General features: G+C 37.5%; 1 protein-coding gene across 1 annotated transcript in view; it reads right to left on the bottom strand.

Annotated features, from left to right (window-relative positions):
• ATP10A (ATPase phospholipid transporting 10A (putative)) overlaps window positions 1-18694 on the bottom strand; it is a 114141-nt gene that overhangs the window by 34354 nt on the left and 61093 nt on the right. The window contains exons 3-7 of the mRNA XM_032680638.1: window positions 16570-16655; window positions 10032-10138; window positions 9796-9927; window positions 7256-7389; window positions 4645-4897 (exon numbers count right to left, since the gene is read on the bottom strand). Coding sequence (XP_032536529.1) covers window positions 4645-4897; window positions 7256-7389; window positions 9796-9927; window positions 10032-10138; window positions 16570-16655 — 712 coding nt within the window. The remainder of the gene's footprint in view (window positions 1-4644; window positions 4898-7255; window positions 7390-9795; window positions 9928-10031; window positions 10139-16569; window positions 16656-18694) is intronic.

Genomic DNA, 18694 nt, shown 5'->3' on the forward strand with positions numbered 1-18694 from the left:
CATCTGGTTGTAGCTAAATCACGTAATGGCTTCCAGAAGCACCATCAGTTTTTGGACTTACTGTCTCTGGAATGAGCACACAGACTTGGGGCATGGCCAGTTCCAAGAATTGTTACAAGCTGTCTACTAGTCTGAATGGAAGAGCTAATGGAATGGCCATGCAATTTGCCATATAGGGAAACAACTCCTTTGGGTTTTTTGTGGATTTTTGTGGTTGTTGTTATTATTGTTGTTGTGGGGTTTTTTTTGGTGTTAACATTCATTTGGGCTGGAAGGTAGTACTAATTGGAAGAATAATTCTGGGATTTAACCAGAGTACAGTGCCAATGGGCATTGCATAAATACCCAGGACATTTATGAATGGGGTGATCATTCTTCAGCTGGAGTGGCCCATGACATGTCTTGCTCCTGAATTAACACTGCAAGTCAAGAATAACCTTTGGAAGAGACCACAGAGCAGAATTAAGAACTCGGGTCACACAGACATGAGGCGGGAATTCTCTTCATCTGTATTGAGAATTCCAAACCACAGAGATATAGACATGTTTTGGAGAACCATCACAGATGAACAACAACAAGCCTGATAAATTACATCCCACAAATGTTTAATTTTCTCCACTACCTGTAAGGTTACTGGATGACTATCTTCCATGCAAATAACTACAAATAGGTCAGTAGAATCCCATCCCTATCAACATAGTCTCCCCAGGACATGCAGCATGAATTCCTATATTTTGATCCAAATACGTGCATAATCCACCACCAAAATACTGTGACTTCAACAGTGATGAATATTTTATAGCGCTTGCATCATGGAACTGTCAGTGAGTATGCTCAAACTTTCTCCTACAGCCTTCACAAGCATTCCTGGATTCCTCTTCGGCACTAAGATCTCACATAGCAGTACCCATGAGTAATACTTTGTACTACCTCCAGTTGGCCAAGAGATTCTGTCCCACACTAGTGCAATTTATTGCCCTCTATTATTCATGTTTTTGTCACCTCTTGTCTAGACTAAAACAATGCAATACTCCTGTGCATACCACAATCAGCCTCATAAGAAACTCAGAGCTAATAGAGAATTCTGGAGGAAAATATTTTCTCCAGCAAACTCATGAAACTGCCCCTTGTTTCCCATACTTAAAATAAAATATTAAGTCTCGCTCAGGGTTTCAGTTTTTATTTTAGAAGAATGCAATTGCTTCAACCCTGCATAAGGTCTGCATAAGCCTCTGTGATGAAAACCATGATTAACATGTCCGTGTCTGATGCAAAACAGAACTCTCCCTCACAATCATAAAGCTCGCCTTCCACATGGGGAATTTATACAGCTTTGTGGTACAAATTTCCAAAGACCACTCAAGAAAAAGACATGCCACCTCAAACATGCCAAACCTAATACAGCAGAGCGTATGCCCTTTAAGTAGCTCCCAACCCCAAAAAACTGTGCACTGCACACACAGGTAGAGGAAGAAGGGGAAGGACCAAGCTACATTTAAGGGAAGTCACATGCCTTGCTTAATGCACTAGTGGGTGGAACAGAAATATGCTGATGATAAATACAGTATAATAACAATCACTAGGACATAAAAGAATGGGATAATTTTTCATAACTGTGAATACATTTTAGGGAGAAAAGCTTATAATGCAGCATAGAGAAAATTTATGAAGCTTATGCACAATCTGTTGCTTGAGTAATTAATAGACATGCAGTAGTCCTAGATTATGCTGAAAAAAATGCTTCAAAAGAAAAGTTCCAAAGTGAAGAAATTTCGGAGCTCAATCTGCCAGTGTAGACATAACTGTCCCCCCCGTGTGTGTGCATGGCTCAGCCCCAGAATATAGGGCCTCCAAATGACTTCAGACAAAAATTCGCCAGACAGTCTTACCATGGGGAAAAAAAGTGTGCTACATCTTACCCTTGTTGTTCGATATGGCTGAATGGTGCTGTTACAACCGAAATTTCTCTCCCAGAATTTATGCCTGAGGCAAACATCTGGCATGGAAAACTTGAACCAAACAGTTAAAAGTTTAGTAAAGCTATCCATAACAGAAAACAGGATCTTATCATGAGCAGAGCCAAGCAACTGGAGTAACAGGCACTGCTACCCAGCCATAGCAGAATAACAAACTTAGGCCAAGGAGCTCAGAACAAGGATATTTCCATACAGAGCTATCTATTTTTACAGTAGAAAATGACCTGTTATCTTCAGCTTTTGAATCATGACCGATGCACAGTAATTTTAAACTAATTTCTTAATCTAAAGCACTGCTCAAAGTTTCATTCCAAGTAACAACCCACCATTCCTGAAAAAAATACTCATATAAGCGAAGAAAGACACAAGATCGTCTTTGAAATAGGTAAGAAAAGACAAAGGCATTTGACTTGGTTTTCTTGCATATATGGTAGCCTTCGGTCTCTTGCTAAGTGAAAGATTTTAGAATTTTCTAATTCTTGAAATCTTCAACAAAACCTCAGGTGCAGAGCAGGATGGCGTCAGTTATAACATAAGCCCCTAAACATATGAGGAAAATTCAGGTAACTCTGGTATAAGACACAGAAAAGCAGCTGACAAATCATTTGCAGGTAAGCACACGGCAATGATATGTTGTTAATGCACACCATAAAACTAGAAAGAGCTGTGATAGACATTTTACCGTATCTAAACAAGAAGGTTTCATCAGCAGAAAAAATAACTTATGGTTATAAAATCAGACTGCAGAACTGAGCTAACAAAATACTTGAAGGAAGAATAGTTTTCATTGTGTTATTAATACTGATTATAGAAAACGTAATCAATAGAAATTATCACCATTTATATAAAGAATTATAGAGAAAGATCTACTTTCTGTAGAGGAGAAAAAAAGAATAAAATACTGTGTAAAGGTACTATGTATAAATGCTGTGTCAATTTAAAAATTGTATTTGTCAGAAGTTTTATAATTACTGGAGTTACAAGAAAGCCCAAACACAGCCAAAGGTGAAAAGAATGACTGAAAAAAGAATCAGTTTATGTATTTATTTGACACCTCTGTTTGTGTGAAATTCACTCTTCTTTCATTAACATTTATATTGCAACTGAAATCTTAAGAGGAAAGCATGCACAAACTAAGATTTCTGTTAAATACATTACATCTGAAGAAAAAAACCACTCAGATTCAGGAGCCTCAGTTCAGTCTACATATTAGCTGATGATACCAAGCTCTTAAAAATGCAGTGTTTCAGTCAGAAATACCATCTTTCTGCACTGTTTCAGTTGGCAATACCATCATTCCCACAAGGATCAAAGTACACTCAGAAATTAGCATGAACAAGCAAATGATCGATGGCAAGGAAGAAGTAAAAAAGAATTAATAATCAGAGTGTCACAAGCAGTATCAGGAGTACAGCAACATACTCCTGGTTCTAATTCTTCTCTCTTTCTTACCTACTGTGCAGAAGTAGGAAGTCACAGCTTCTCCCTGCTTAATTCTTTTCTGTAACACTGGGATAGGAACACTACCCAGAAAAAGAGTGCCTTAACTGTAAGGTCTCAGTACTACTTTAAAGTAGGAGAAAAAAAAGAACAATCCTTGCATAATCCGAAACTTCAAAATATCTTGTTCCAATTTGACATCTTATAATCTTTCTAAAGCATGTTTTAGGTTTCCCAGTCTATTTTTACTATCTCTCTTATTCTGTATCTTATTTGTAAACTGAAATTCTGTAGTGGTCTTTGAGAAAACTTTCTAATAAGTGATCTTTATATGTTGCATAGAATAAGAAACTTATTTTTTGCAAACGGGAATGCAGTATTGTAGCTGTCAATATATTCCTGAATACAGACTGTGATTTGAAGAGTTAAGATTGATTATTTCAAAAATTATAACAAAAAAATGTTAGAGAAAAAATCCACAGATTACAAACAAATCACAAAATTGGAAATTAGTTCAGAATTTTAAAAGGGTGATGAGGTGACAGGGTTGACAGGGGTAACAATCCTAACATTTCCTTGTGACAAACAGTGACTTTTTACTGTTTCAAGAACCTGATACTTATAGATATTCTCTCAACTGCAGTGTTCATACAGCAGTGAAGATACCTTGAGACAGACACCTGTCACACAGGAGCACTGAAGAGAATCTGACAAAGGTAACATAAATTATGCTGTTTGATCAGATTATGTTTCTTGTTAATATGTAAACCTGCAGCTTTGTTTACATTTATTTCGCAGTACAAAAAGATAATCTCATTCCATGTTTCAATCAGACGCTAATCTGGCTGTATGCTTGAAGCTGTTATTTTACACTGTATACTTCAAACACAGCAAACGATTGTGATACCAGTAGCACTATTTAATTTGCTTAAATTAGCCATGTGCTCAAGTGCTTTATTACATCAAGAGCTAAAGCCAGAAGCTTTAACTGCCTTGACAACATACTTGTACTAGGCATTACAGAATTCTCTGATAAGATTGTCATTGCTAGCTGAACACAGCCATCAAATTACTCTAATCTGAAAACAGCTGTTATGGAGTTTGCTGAGTGTGCACATGTGCAATTTCTTTTGGTTTTCTTTTTGATTTAAGATTACAGCAACTTTTATAACTACTTCAGATTGCCCAAGGTACAACTGTTAGATAGAAAACAAGACCATGAGCTCACCGTTATCATCATGGGAATACTCTGTTCCAGAAACAGTGCATCTTCGGAAAACCATCTTGTTTTCAGTAAGTGTCCCAGTCTTGTCAGAAAAGATAAACTGCACCTGACCTAAGTCTTCTGTGATATTTAAAGCTCGGCACTGCAGTTGAGAGTCTGTTTCTTCATCATATAAATCTTTATCTTGATGAATAAAGTATACTTGGCAGATTTTAACTATTTCAATGGATACATACAAAGAAATTGGAATCAAAACCTAGAATACACAAAAGGAAAGAATTAGGAGAAAACAGAAGCAAGGATACAATAAATTATTAAAGCTTGTTAACTTTGTACTAAACTAGAACATAAAGAGGCTATGTACTTTAAGCATCTACTGTAAAGTTACTATCATGTTTGAAAGAGTTTATTTACAGTGTTAGATGAAGAAAATCTGTGGTGAGTTGCAGAGCTGGAATGCATTATTATGTCTAGAAGGTTGATTATCAACACTTGGACAGAAACAAATCTTTTTGAGGCTAATAAGCTGAGCTTGGAACTAGCTGGGAAAGGAAAAGAAAAATAAAAACCTCAAGCCAAAACAGAAAATACAGTCAGAATACTGCAAATGTAAAGGGACTGAATAAATTTTTTCTGCATAAATAATAGACTGTTTACAGATTCACTTTGCAGGAATAGGAGAAACAAAATGAGAAGTGCTAATCTCTCCATAGGAACAATTTCTTTGGCCTGCAAATTATTTGAATGAAGATCACATCTCATAATTGCTGCAGAAAGAAAAGTGAAAAATTTTCAACTGCTTTTTGAGGCCTGTCAAATGAAATAATCTAATTTGTACCTGAGTTTTCCTCTGCAGATGTTTTTTCAGCACAGAAGTTCCTGAGTGCATACCTTACTTAGTTTGCTGAATTAGATATGAGGGATAAATTATAGCATGTATAAGTGGCAAATGTGGTCACAAACAGAAACTACAGTGAAAGGTAGATGTTTAAAGAACTCTGTGGCGAATTTTCTTAACCAATATCATAAACCAATCCTTCAGAGTAAAAAGTACTTTAACATCCTTTTTCACTCCCTTTTATAAAGGAGTTGCTGCCTCCAGTAAAGCAACCTCTTCGAGTGTCCCACTAGGCAAACTTCCCTATATCCCAGTGACATGAGATTCTAATATCTCTCTTAACTTACTGCCACCTTTACCATTCAAGATATTTCTTATTAGGACCGAAAAACTTTTAACAGAGTTTGCTATCTGGCTGTGATATGGATTTGGTAAGAGTAGTATATTTGGAAAGATGTTAAAAAAGGATAAAATTTTTGTTCATACCAGGACATTGTACCCAAAGTGGCATCCACAGTCTTAGAGGTGTTGTTCCACAGAGGATAGATAGGAAGCATAAAGCTTGTTTTACCCCTGCAGGACGCATTGCATCCTCTCTTCCTATTTGTTTAAAATAAAATACAGAATCACAGAATGGGTAAATTTGGAAAGGACCACAGTGGGTCATCTGGTCCAACCTCCCTGCTCAAGCAGGGCCACCTCAGAGCACACTGCACAGGATTGTATCCAGACAGTTCTTGAATATCTACAGTGAAGGAGATGCCACAACCTCTCTGGGCAATCTGTTCCAGTGCACAGTCACGTGCACAGCAAAGAAGTTCTTCCTTATATTCAGGTGCCTCAGTTTCTGCCCGTTGTCTCTTGTCCTGTTATTTGGCTCAACCAAGAAGAGCCTGGTTCCATCCTCTTGACACTCTCACCTCAGATACTTACAACTGAAGCCCCTCTCAGCTGTCTCTTCTTGAGGCTGAACAAGCCCATCTCCCTCAGCCTTTCCTAATATGGGAGATGCTAAAGTCCCTTACACATCTTCATAGCCCTCCACTGGACCCACTCCAGGAACTTCATGTCTTTCTTGTACTGAGAAGCCCAGAACTGGACACAGCACTCTTAATCCAGACTCACTAGGGCTGAGTAGAATGGCAGGATCACCTCACTTGACCTGCTGGCAATACTTTTCCTAAGGTACTCCACGATACCATTTGCCTTGGCTCCAAGGGCACATTGCTGGCTCATAGATAGCTTTGTTGTCCAGCAGGACCCCCAGGTCTTTCTCTTCAGAGCTGCTTTCCAGCAGCTTGGCCCCCAGCCTGTTCTGGTGCCTGAGGTTGTTCCTCCCCTCGTGCAGGACCCTGCACTTGCCTTTGTTGTATTTCAGACAGTTCTTCTCTGCCTCTCTCTCCAGCCTGTCAAGGTCTTTCTGAAAGGCTGCACAGCCCTCTGGGGTATTGGCCACTCCTGCCAGCTTTGTGTCATCAGTGAACTTGTTGAGGCGGCCTCTGCCCCTTCATCATTGATGACTAAGTTAAACAATACTGAGTCCAGTACTGAACCTGGGGGGGATACCACTAGTGACAGGCTTTCAACTAGACCCTGTGCCACGGATTACGACCCTATGGGATCTGCTGTTCAGCCAGTTCTCAGTGGATTTCTTTTTAGTGCTTGATTTCCTTCTTACATGCCTTAGTGGTAAAAGGGATACTACACATACTGTACATATGTAGCTTTATTACCACAAGCTATGAACAGAGGTGACAGCACATGCAACTTGATTACCTGGAAAACTATGATCACTGTCAGAAATAAATATAATGAAGCTAAAACAGGTGATAAATATTTGCCATCAGGCCCTGGAACATCAAAAATTGGTTTCTTCTTTTCACCATATTGCCATACCCATAGACCATGACCTGCAGAAAAATTGAAAGAGAGAAAAAAGCAAATTGACTCCAAGGAAAAGTGCTTATGGTATGAATTTCTTCTTAGAGCTATGTGGGAAATTGGTGTTTGTTTTCTACTATTCTGCATGACTTCTGCAAAATGCCCCAAAACCCATGTCTTTTTCTGCCTTGGGATTTGGGGTTTGAGAAAGGGGTTTGTCTGGCCTTAAGGACAGCATGCAAGACTCATTTCACATAACTTCATCCAAATACAGTGAGCTGGCTAGTCTGAGTTAGTAGTTTAGACAATTTCTGTAATCACCAAATAAAACTACATTTCTTCAGAAAGTGATTAATTTCAGTGATATTCTGTGTTTAAATGAAAGAACTCCACTGACTGCACTAGGTCTATCACTAGTCAGCCATCACTAAACTAGTTTCTGATGGATAAACTCAGAAGAGACTTTAATTTTACTGTGTGAATCTTGTCCACCATATGTACAGAACTAATGAAATAACAGCACCAGCAGAATCAATAGCGTGGAAGCTGAGGAATGAAAAACAGAAAAAATACTGAGCTGTGCTCAAAACATTTTTTCAATTGATTGTGCTGATAACTAAATAAAGATAAGATTGTTATTATTTCAGGAAAATTACGTTCTTGCTAAAGGGACAGAACGTTGCCTTTTCCAGTACAGCACTAAGATTTACAGTCCTAAAAATTCTAAAATGGTATGCCTGACGCTTTTAAGGTTAAAAAAGGAAGAATTCTGCCACAATAAGACGCATTCAAACTATTTTCACTATTTGTCAGAAATTAGAAAAAAAGGACAAAGGTCTGCTTAAAAAGTAATCTTTTGTAAGCCACCTTTGACAAGATCCCTTACATCTTGATACAAAAACCCAGCACTAAACTCTTGAAAAATAAATCTGCCAAGTGAGCACATTATTTTGTCCTTATACGACCAGTATGAATGGATTACCATCATGTCTTTATTGACGTGTATATTTTCACTCTTGAGAGCAAAAATCAAAAGCTCCACACTGAGAATGACCTACATAAAGACTTGTTTTATAAATATCCTTAGATTTTCAAAAGAATTAAGTGTTGTACCTCCACTTACGGTTTCTCAACAGAAGCTACAAAAATTGCCTGACTTCTACAGAACACAGCTTTTAACGTCTTGAAGCACCAGGCATCTCTGGTTTCCAAGGGCTCGAGTAAATGTCTTTCCAGCTGTCTGTGCTTGTTACCACCTCCAGCAGTTTGCTCTGGCCCTCTGCTGGTGGCTTCCAGCCTTGTAGCAGACGGGCCACAAGGGAAGGCACCCCTGTCACCTACCATGCGCCAACTCCTTCCCTTCACATTCTCGCCTCTCAGGAGTTTCAGATGAACTGAAGCCGCTCTCAGGGCACACCCCACTGCTGCTGCTCTGGAGGCAACACCTCGGTTGCAGTGGCAGAGGGGATAGCTGCAGGCAGCGGCTTCCTGCAATTGGAGCCTAACCATGATACGTGCAGACTGGCTGCCCGGCACTGAGACACTACAAAAGTGTGTCATGAACTCAGTGGAAACAAATATGCTGGGTGATTCACAGCTGGAAATACTCATCTTTAAACAGTATTTAACAATACCTGGAAAAAGGTACACAGAGATATATTTAAATGGCATAAGATTGTTATTAAACTACAGCATGGTTGTTAGGAAACATTCTGGTGTTTATGCCATATGACTCACATACAAACATTACAGAACACACAAATATTAAGGACATGGAATTCATATGCCATACATAAAGAGTAATTTTGGGTGCCAAATGTAAAACTCAATTCCTCCTTGCAAATGAATAGAAAAAAAAAGGTCTGAAGAGAATTAACCTGAACTCCCAGCAGTTCCTTTAAACACTCCAAGAAGTCTAGAGAGTATTCTACTTCTAATTTATGCAGACTTACACTTTTACTTACTTCTTCTACGTTAAAGCTGCAGCCTTAGGGATAGCTTTTCCATGTTGTACACTGTGCTCTGGATTTAATAAATAGTACTGGGTAACACCACTGTGCTAATTATGGTGATTTTCTGCTCATAAATTACTTTGTTGACTGATTAATGGTATGTTACACTCCTCCACCTGTAATTTCGATGGGAGTACATATAAAGTGGGTTTTTTTGGACTTGGCATTCTTGAATGGGTAGTAGAATCTAAGCCTTCAGATCTCTGTGCTTATAGCATATATTCAATTGACACTAAGAAGCTATTTAGATGAGCTTATGTATCGACATATTTTGATTTCAAAGAAGAAAACACACCAAAAATTAACATGGAGGTAGCTGTATGGATTTCATGTTTTGGCAGATACATATGTTTTCAATAAGGCTAAGTGCATGAATCCCAAGACAGTGTGACACTTAAATTCCTACTTGTAAAGAGCACTTACCAATGGCAGAGAACAGACACATGATTAGAAGTATGAGGACACACCAAAGGACATCAGCATTCATCTGTCTTTCAAGCTTACTGCGTTTGTAACGTGGTCCATTATTATTTAACAAAGCTTTTGTCTCATGCCCTGCAGAAGGAATTGCATCAAATGTGTCATATGGAATTTTGTTACTATTTTAAGGAAACTATAAAAGGGTAGAATGTCTCTTAAGACAGAAAAACAGCTTTTACCTGCATAGATTACTATTCCTGCAACTTCTTCTGTGTTTCTAATGGTACATCCACGTAACAAAAGATTATCTTTGAACAGTCCATCCTTTTTTCCACTTTTATGTATACTACAGAAAGTTTGAAAACAGAACAAAACAAAGAATATCAAAACATTAAGCTTGTTAAATCATACTGCTTTGTAATACAGCAAGCCCAGGAAACATCTTCAAATTTAAGAAGTCTTTTTTTATCTGATGACAAAATATTTCCTTAGATCTTCCTCCTGGGAAGATTCTCTGTCAGATTTTGAAAACTGAGAATACTTACCGAAGGATCCCTGACATGCAGCCGCCCAGCTGGAGCAGCACCAGTTGCTGTTAGATATACAAATGTACTGGACAAATGCTCACTAGAGATGTGCAGGCCAAATCGACAGCATGTGTGCAGCCTAGCTAATGCTTTGAAAATGCATTGGACTTCCTGTGCATGTGCAAACTGGCTGAGCAATCACAGTTAATCCAGTCCACCTAAAAGCAGCTGTGTAGTGGATATGATTAACCCACTATTCACATGTTCTTACCAAAGAAATCCTAGAAAGAAATACGGTGAAATTGGGAAAGGACTGCTTCAGAAGCAGCAATACTAAGGAAGATGTGCCAGGGATAATATGTATCAGTTCAGTTAAAAGGAAAAATATTCCATGTATTCATCAGCACGGACAACAGAAATTCCTTTCAGAACTGTCTCACCAACTATCTAAGAAAAACCAAAATCACCTGCACCCTGGTGATTCTTGTTGATCAATACCAAAACACACGAAGAAAATGTAAAAAAGTAACATTTCCACTACAACTTATTCCACTACTACATACACAGTAGTGTGTATGAACTGACAGAGAAACACAGAAAACAGCCTTACGAGACTTAATAGGGAAATGCTAAGCAATAACAATCAAAAAAGGGTATTAGAATATTTTAAGGTAAAAAAGACAAACCAAATAATAATTTCAAACCATTTTTAAATGAATTAAATTTCATGCAATCAACTGCAGTATCCTAATACCTCAGAGAATATTAAGGCAATGTCTGAAATGTTTAAATGTTCTGTCCTCGCTTTCAGGTGTCAAAACCATCACACTTTCAAAGTCTAAAAAATGGACTGCTGTAAAAAACTAGCAAAAGCTGGGAGTCCAAAAGAAATCCTGAAAAGCACATGTGCTATACTAAAATTAACACTGTGCTGCTGCAACACTGAATTTTATGTCTACCTGGATTTGAGCACTTAAAATTGTGTGTCCTCTGAAATCTGCAAACCGGTTTAAAATTGTGCTTTTTTTTATAAAGGTGGAGTTCTTTTTATTTGCTTCCAATTTTCTAAGCCTTCACACCTGGGTTACATATTTATATTTTTTCCTGTTAGACTCCTTTTGTAAATGAGGACCAAAACTCTAACTTTAATACATACTGCTAGGATCTCAGGCCTAAGAACTATATCAAATATCCTGAGATATGTAAGAAGAAAAGGTTCACATTGGTAAATTCTTTGTACTTGTTCCCAATCTAGTAGGACTACTTCCAGATTATTCTGTAACACTGATTATGCTATGTAACCTCAGTGGTCAATGCTTTTAGTGAGTAGAATATACCTGTAATATATACATACATTTATAAATAAGTTTATAAATATACACACATGCATATACAGTCTTTTTTAGTTCAGTGCAATAAATTATACCCACCCTTTGCTCAAAAAAATATATATATTAAAAGCATTGGTGTTTCAACAAGTGTGCTTAGCTTTTCACTTTAAAGATGGAGAAAAAGCATTAGGTTTGACAGCTGAGGTAGTTGCAGTAGTGATAAGACTAGAAACAATCAGAAATGGAGAAGGAAGAAATAGATAATATCAAGTTTGCAATTCTAACACAAAAATGAAAGGTGGCTTTTTCATCAGGAGAGAATTTCCCCTGCTCAGCCCATCTTCCCTGCCAGCCTCAGATACAAGAACAGAGGTTTTACTTCTGTTCTCTTCAGCAAACCTCCTTAACCCACTGCCTCACCTTTTGCCAAAGAAGCTTCAAAAACTGGGGGCTGCCCAACATCCCTCTTACAGTATGCCAGTAGGTGTCTGGGCCTAAACTATGCAAAATAATTTCTTAATGATTCCATATCGTCAAAATTACATTGCTACCAAGATTCTGTTATTCCACTGCTCTTTAAAGCTGAATTTACATTAGCCTTTCTCATAAATCACGAGGATATTTGAATTCCCAATAAAGTCTCCAAATGATTGTTATGATTCCTGTTAATAAATGGGACTTTAAAAGATAAACCTACTTAAGTAGTAATTGCTCTGGCTTATAATTTTACAGCCCTCATCAAGTTTTTACACTTCACAGTAACAGTGGACTGTGCCAGGTATATTGCACATGGCAAACTTTATATATAATTACTTGCTTATTTGTTCTTATTATCTCATTTTACAAAACTCCTCCAAAGCAATGGTACAACATCTGAAGTTAACCTGTAGGTGTCAATACCCCAATCTACTGCCCTGACCCACAGGCTGAGCCTTCTGACCACATCTCATCCTTACATGCACTTGGCGCTGCTTTTTACTTTTCCATATCCAAATGAAGTCAGACAACTTAACTGTTGCTCATCAGATCTTTAGAAAACACGGATGAAATCAAAATCTAGGAGAAAGAAGCTGGCAGAGGCTGGAGGAAACTCTTGTTTCCCTCTTGTCTAGAGTCATGCCCAGTGACTCGCTAACAGAATATACATATAAGACAGTTGGGCATTGATGCTAAAATGAAGAAAAAATTCCATACATAAAGATCTGGATTAAAATAATAATGAAAACTAGAGCTAGATTAAACTGCTCATTTTGATAACAAACCTGCCAATTCTACAACTTTATGTCTGGGTTCAGAGATGGCCTAGATCCCATTTCTAGCCCTGCAGAGTTATAAACTTTAAGCTTATTACAAAAGTTGAACAGTCTGTTTTCCCCTATCTGGATTCAAGCCAATATAAGTTATAGGCAAAGAAGGAAAATTTTCTCGGTCATTATTTAAAACAGTGTCCAGCTGAAGCCTCTCAGATGCCTGGAATGCAAAGGCTAAGCTGTGAGGAAAAGCGCTGGCAAGTGCAGGTGCAACGCTCTTTTTCTCTACAATTTCTCACATGGATGACACTGCAATGTGTAGTATCTAAGCATCTAAAATACAAATGCACCATGAAGTAGGAGAAATGGGCAGATCAGATGCAGTTAGCTACTACTACGCTACAGTACCCTGAAAGTGTTTGTATAGAAGAGTTTGGGTTTAATACAGCAACACAAAAATAAGTCCAATGGTAGCTCACTTCAGCCTTCTATTATGTTTTTCCTTGTTATGTGTTTACCAGCATTAAATAACAAGGAAATGTATCAAACCTATGTTCAAATGAGAGTATTTTCTTTCACTTTTTGTTTTCTCATCTTACAAAGCAAATGATAGAGCTGGTATTACTTTCCAAGGCTTGACACTCCCAAAGAAAATATTCAACAATCTTAAACATAGTTTCAGTGATCAGTCAGAAACTTCCTGACTCTAAACTGTGATGAAACTTAATCTAGGTTGTTTTGTGTTTTTTTTTCCAGAAGACGTGGCGTTACTGTAGCATACTAGAGAGACATCACTGTATATGAATATACAAAATTGTTTTTCCTTAAAAAAACTATAACATGATTTTATATCAATTTGGTTTTGATATGGCAAGCTTTGAAATAGAAATACACACATGTATCCATATGATTCATATTCATCTTCATGTTATTATTAATATCATAGTTATTAACATTATTGTTACAATTCCATGCTATACCTATTTAGGTATGATCAGATAAAGTTTTATGTCCTTGTCTAATAATACTTTTCTTATTTTCAGAGAAAAGCTGAAAAATCAGAATGCCAACTATGACTTTTCTTTTTCCCTTGCCCATATACACACAAAAAGGTAGAAACATGATTTTAAGGCCAGTTTTGCTATTTTTGGAAGCTGGCATGAGATTCTTGCCATGAATTTTTGCCATGCATACTGGCTAGACCCATACAGGCAGGGGGCATGCTAGGTTTTATTCTATTCTTTTTACACAGAATACTTCTTATAGGGGAAATAAAAGTGAGGGAATGTGCTTGGGATATCTGAAGGTACAGAAACTGCAAAGCAGTATTAAAGCAAACACCTGAGCAAAACTGGTACTCTGTCTGTGTGTCTGCACACCCCAACTGTGTTCAATGCAGACTGTGGCAATATAGCTGAAGAAGTCATATGCAGTAATGTGCTTGCTACGCTTTTGCAAATAAAGAGTAGGGCCAAGCCCACCTCAATGCATTTTGCAGTATTTTAAAATTTTTTTTAATACTGTGTCTCCTTTTATTCTTGCCCGCCTGTGCTACATTGGTTACCTATAGTGATCGTGTTTCAGAAAAATTGTGGGGAACAGAGTTTTTTACATGTTTCAAGCACACATACAAAAACATTTCTGTTCCCCAAAAGATTTGTCAGCACAGGCATTAGAACCAAAGAGCATTTCATATTTCAAACAGGAAAAAAAAAAGTCTTAGTCAAAAGTGGAAACTTACTAAGTGGTCAAAACTTCAAGCAAACTTCGGCAGTAATGTCTCAGTACAGCTTTTACATATGGATTTCTTGACAGTCTATTATTTCATGGCACTCCTATTTAAATATCTCAGTATAATTTCTTTTCAGTTGAGCTATTATTGGTTGGTAGCTATCTGAACCATTCTTTCAAGCAGCAACCTTTGGTAAGACTTTGAACAAGAATTAAGATCTGAGTTTAACATGGAAATGATATGTTTCAATGCTATATGTTACTACTGTATGATTTGAAATAGACCCATGATTTCATTATACTAATGAAGGAAATCTAAAAAGGGGGGGAGGGGAAGCCATCTGTGATAAATTAGGAGACTGAGAATTTATTTGCTGAGGGGTTGGTCCCCACTCTTTACTTCAAACGGCCCATGGTCCTTCAGCTGTAAATCTCTTGAAGTATAGCTGATGAGAGTTGGAAATCACCTGATGCTTTCTGCCATATTCAGAATTTGTGTCTTTTTTGCTGTGTCAAAATATATTCACAGCATTTGTGAAACAATAAAATATGAAGAAGATTAAATATAACCAATATTGAATAATAGCCATCCAAAAGATAACACCATGTTTTCTGCTACATAAATGGTTCTGTAACTTACATGCCACAGGCCTTTTCCATATGGAGTAAATAAGTAAAAATATAATGAAAAACAAATTTATGCATATTTTCTATGGTTTTCAACCTCTGCTCAATATTTTGGGGACTAAGATTCACACATAGAGTGTGCTAGAAAAGCTGCCACAGTTTCCATTTCCATATCTGGAAATGGCATTTCTGCAGTACAGCAGGCTCTCTATTAATGGAGACAGTTACACACCCTCATGCAGTAATGTCTAATACTAAACTTTTATCTTTACATGAACTGTAGGGCTTTGTGCTGCTAAATAAAGGAACATGTTTTCCCACACTACAACTTGCTGTAGTTTCAAAGAAACTGCCCCAATTTACACCAGTTGACAGTACATCCTACACAATCTGTGACATCTGAGAGTAGTAACTGAGGTGGTAAATGGCACCACTATAAAAAACTCCCCAAGTTCCAGCAATTTACCTTGTGACATTTACAGAATTTAATACTCTTTATCACTCCTAATCAATATGGGTGGGAAACCATTGTATTTGAAACACAATTATTGTGTGTTTAACTCTCTTCAGGCAAACCTGGGCTCTTCTCTCCCTGTGGTAACTGTATGGAAAAATAAGTTTGCAAGAATCCATCTCCTAAGTCAACACAATCAGTTATGTTAGAAGCAAAGTGCTTTGCACATCCTAAAACATTTCTTTTGGAGAAGGACTGATTGGCCAGATATGAGCACCCAGTCAATGCAATTCTGTTTGTTTAGAATTAAGTCAAGTGGGCATAGCTGATGTGGTAATGTACAAGCACACCCATCATGTGAGCAAATAATTTTTTTTGTCTGAATGAGAAGAAAAGAATAATGCCATAGCTGGAGAAATATATGATTTTCCTCAATGACACATATATTAAAAGAAACATGCAACAGATCCATCTTCATAAAAGCAGTGTCCAATGAATTATGTTTGTTTGTTGCCTCTCTTGGACTGGTTTTCTATTTCCTCCCATTTCCAAATGGGCTTTTTTTGATGCATGGAGGGAAGGGAGAAGAGTGTCTATAATTGCAGTGGTTTATGCCTTCATTTCTAGAGTGTAAACTGGTTGAAGATAACAACTAAATCCATCCTAAGGAATGGAAACATGAGGCTCCCATCTCACCTTAAAGTGGGGATCCTCTACAAGGGCTTTAAATATGCAGCTCTATTTAGATGCGATGATGATGCAACTTACATAAGTCAGTGCAAAACAAACCAACATTTATTTTATTCCATATTAGAGAAAAAAAGTGTATACTGAAGGATATTATATGAAATACTCACATGTAACCTCGAAACCTACTTAAGTCATTGTTTGGCTTCTCACATTCAATGACACTGGTGAACTTCAAAGGGTCAAACTCTGAGTCCTGGAATAATAAAAATGTTAATTACTTAGAGCAAATACTTGCAAATTATATCCAAAATCTCTTTCTTTTCTACCTTTTGTAATATGTTAAAGTCCATTTTTTTTCCAAAGGCAATCAAACCAAAGACACTGACAACTGGCGCTGAAAACCAAAGGGACCCGAGAAACAAAATATCCCTTACAAGGATGACTTTTTTGTTCTGCAACTGGAAGATGTGAGTTTCTATAAGCATTAGATAAAAGATGCTGAGCCCGGCAATCAAATGAATTTGGTCTGGAGTAGGAAAATGAAATTTACCTGGGAAAGCTCAAAATTCAATAGCATCATTATACTTCATGTTCAGTGAAGCTACTGAAAATCTAGGACAATATAAGTCAATATACTGCCAATTACGGCAACGCTAATATGAGCTTTTGAAATATTAGCAAGACTTCTTAATTGCTTTATGCCAACAGAGATAAATGAATCTACTACAGTAAATTACACACATATAGCAGAATACCTCTTTCTTAATTATCACTTTAAAACATTCTTGATTGTCTAGTTCATTATTCTGAGGCTAGTATTTTTGCTGACTATATAAGTTTACCTGTAGTTAGCACCTTGTTGTGTTTGAGGAAAAACATCATATCACAGCATAATTACTTTATTTTGTTAAATAAAAATCAAGGTTCTCCTTTCTTTGCCAGATCAAACAAACTATGCAGTGAAAGCAGAGATATCTGATCCTGGTGCTGTGGAGAAGGCTGTCTCCATCAACAAGGACTACCTTTATAAAGCTGCTTTGCATCACACTTAAATAAAAGAACCAATTGTGTATTATCATATTACTAAGCTCTCAACAGTGCTAGCACTTCATATCTTACGTTTCATAATGGGTTTTCTGAGCAGCTGTAGATCCCAACCACTACTTTTTAGAGAATACTTGTGAGACTGAGAATCACTAACCAAAGGACAAACACAATCTTATTGCCAGCTTCTCTGAAACACACAGGTGTCTGGTTTTTTGATATTGACTCTACTCAGAAGAGGTGAAAGAAACCAGATCTTAAATTAGAGATAAAAGAAACTAGAGGAAATGTCAGAATAACCACTGGCACCCTCCTTCATTTTTCTACCAGTTACACCTGGAAGAACGACAGACTTACAGTATACAGGAGACAATTCAACCCACCCACGCCTGACACTTTTGAAAATCTTTTCTGTATTTTCAAGAAGCAAAAGATGATAAAGAGAACTGTGAAGATGGGCTGTCACTTAGCTACAGCCCACTGGAGGAAAGAAAAACTTTTACATGCAGAATTCTGCTTGTAAACAAGGAAGAAAAAAAAAAGGAGTAAAACCAAAAGACAGCTTTGAGCAAAGATTGCTATGCTGAGAATCAGACTCCCCAAATTACATCAAGACTGACAGCCAAGTACCTGAGCCATTGCAAGAAATCCAGATGATCTTCTCAGAACTAAATACTATTGGTATTTCAGCTCATAGCTGTATCTCCTGGTCAGCCTTAAACTTCTCTAGGTGACTGAAGTTTGATACTGAGAATGTTTGGAAGTACCTAGTTCTATAGAGATACCTAAGACATAATTAGGCTGTAGAACAGGGTACGTATCGTAAAGCCACACATTCACACCCTTTTTGACCCTTGTTCCTTATCTGCTCACTTCAGACAGGCGCAGACACCAGCAGTCACAAGGAAGCAACCACCGGCTAAAAGAGACATTACAGAGCTTTCAGGCTTTGACATCTGAAATCTGCTACTGCAGCTCCTAACTGTACACACTCCAGCAGTCACAGGTTCATGTTACAGAGACACTATACTAGCAGCCAGGGTTATCTGGCAGCTGGGTTTGCCTGAGCTTGTTGGAGAAGGTGAAGTTCTCCCAAGTCACACCAAAGCTTGCTGTGCTGGGAAAGCCTGTTTTCTCTACATAACGCCTGCTCTGCTCTTCCAGAAGATGATCTTTTCTTTCCTTGCTCCAATATGTTCCTTGGCAGAAAAAAAAAAAAGGTACAGAAAAAAATAACCTACAATCATT

Source organism: Chiroxiphia lanceolata, chromosome 2 (genome assembly GCF_009829145.1).
Source record: "Chiroxiphia lanceolata isolate bChiLan1 chromosome 2, bChiLan1.pri, whole genome shotgun sequence".
Lineage (NCBI taxonomy): Eukaryota > Metazoa > Chordata > Aves > Passeriformes > Pipridae > Chiroxiphia > Chiroxiphia lanceolata.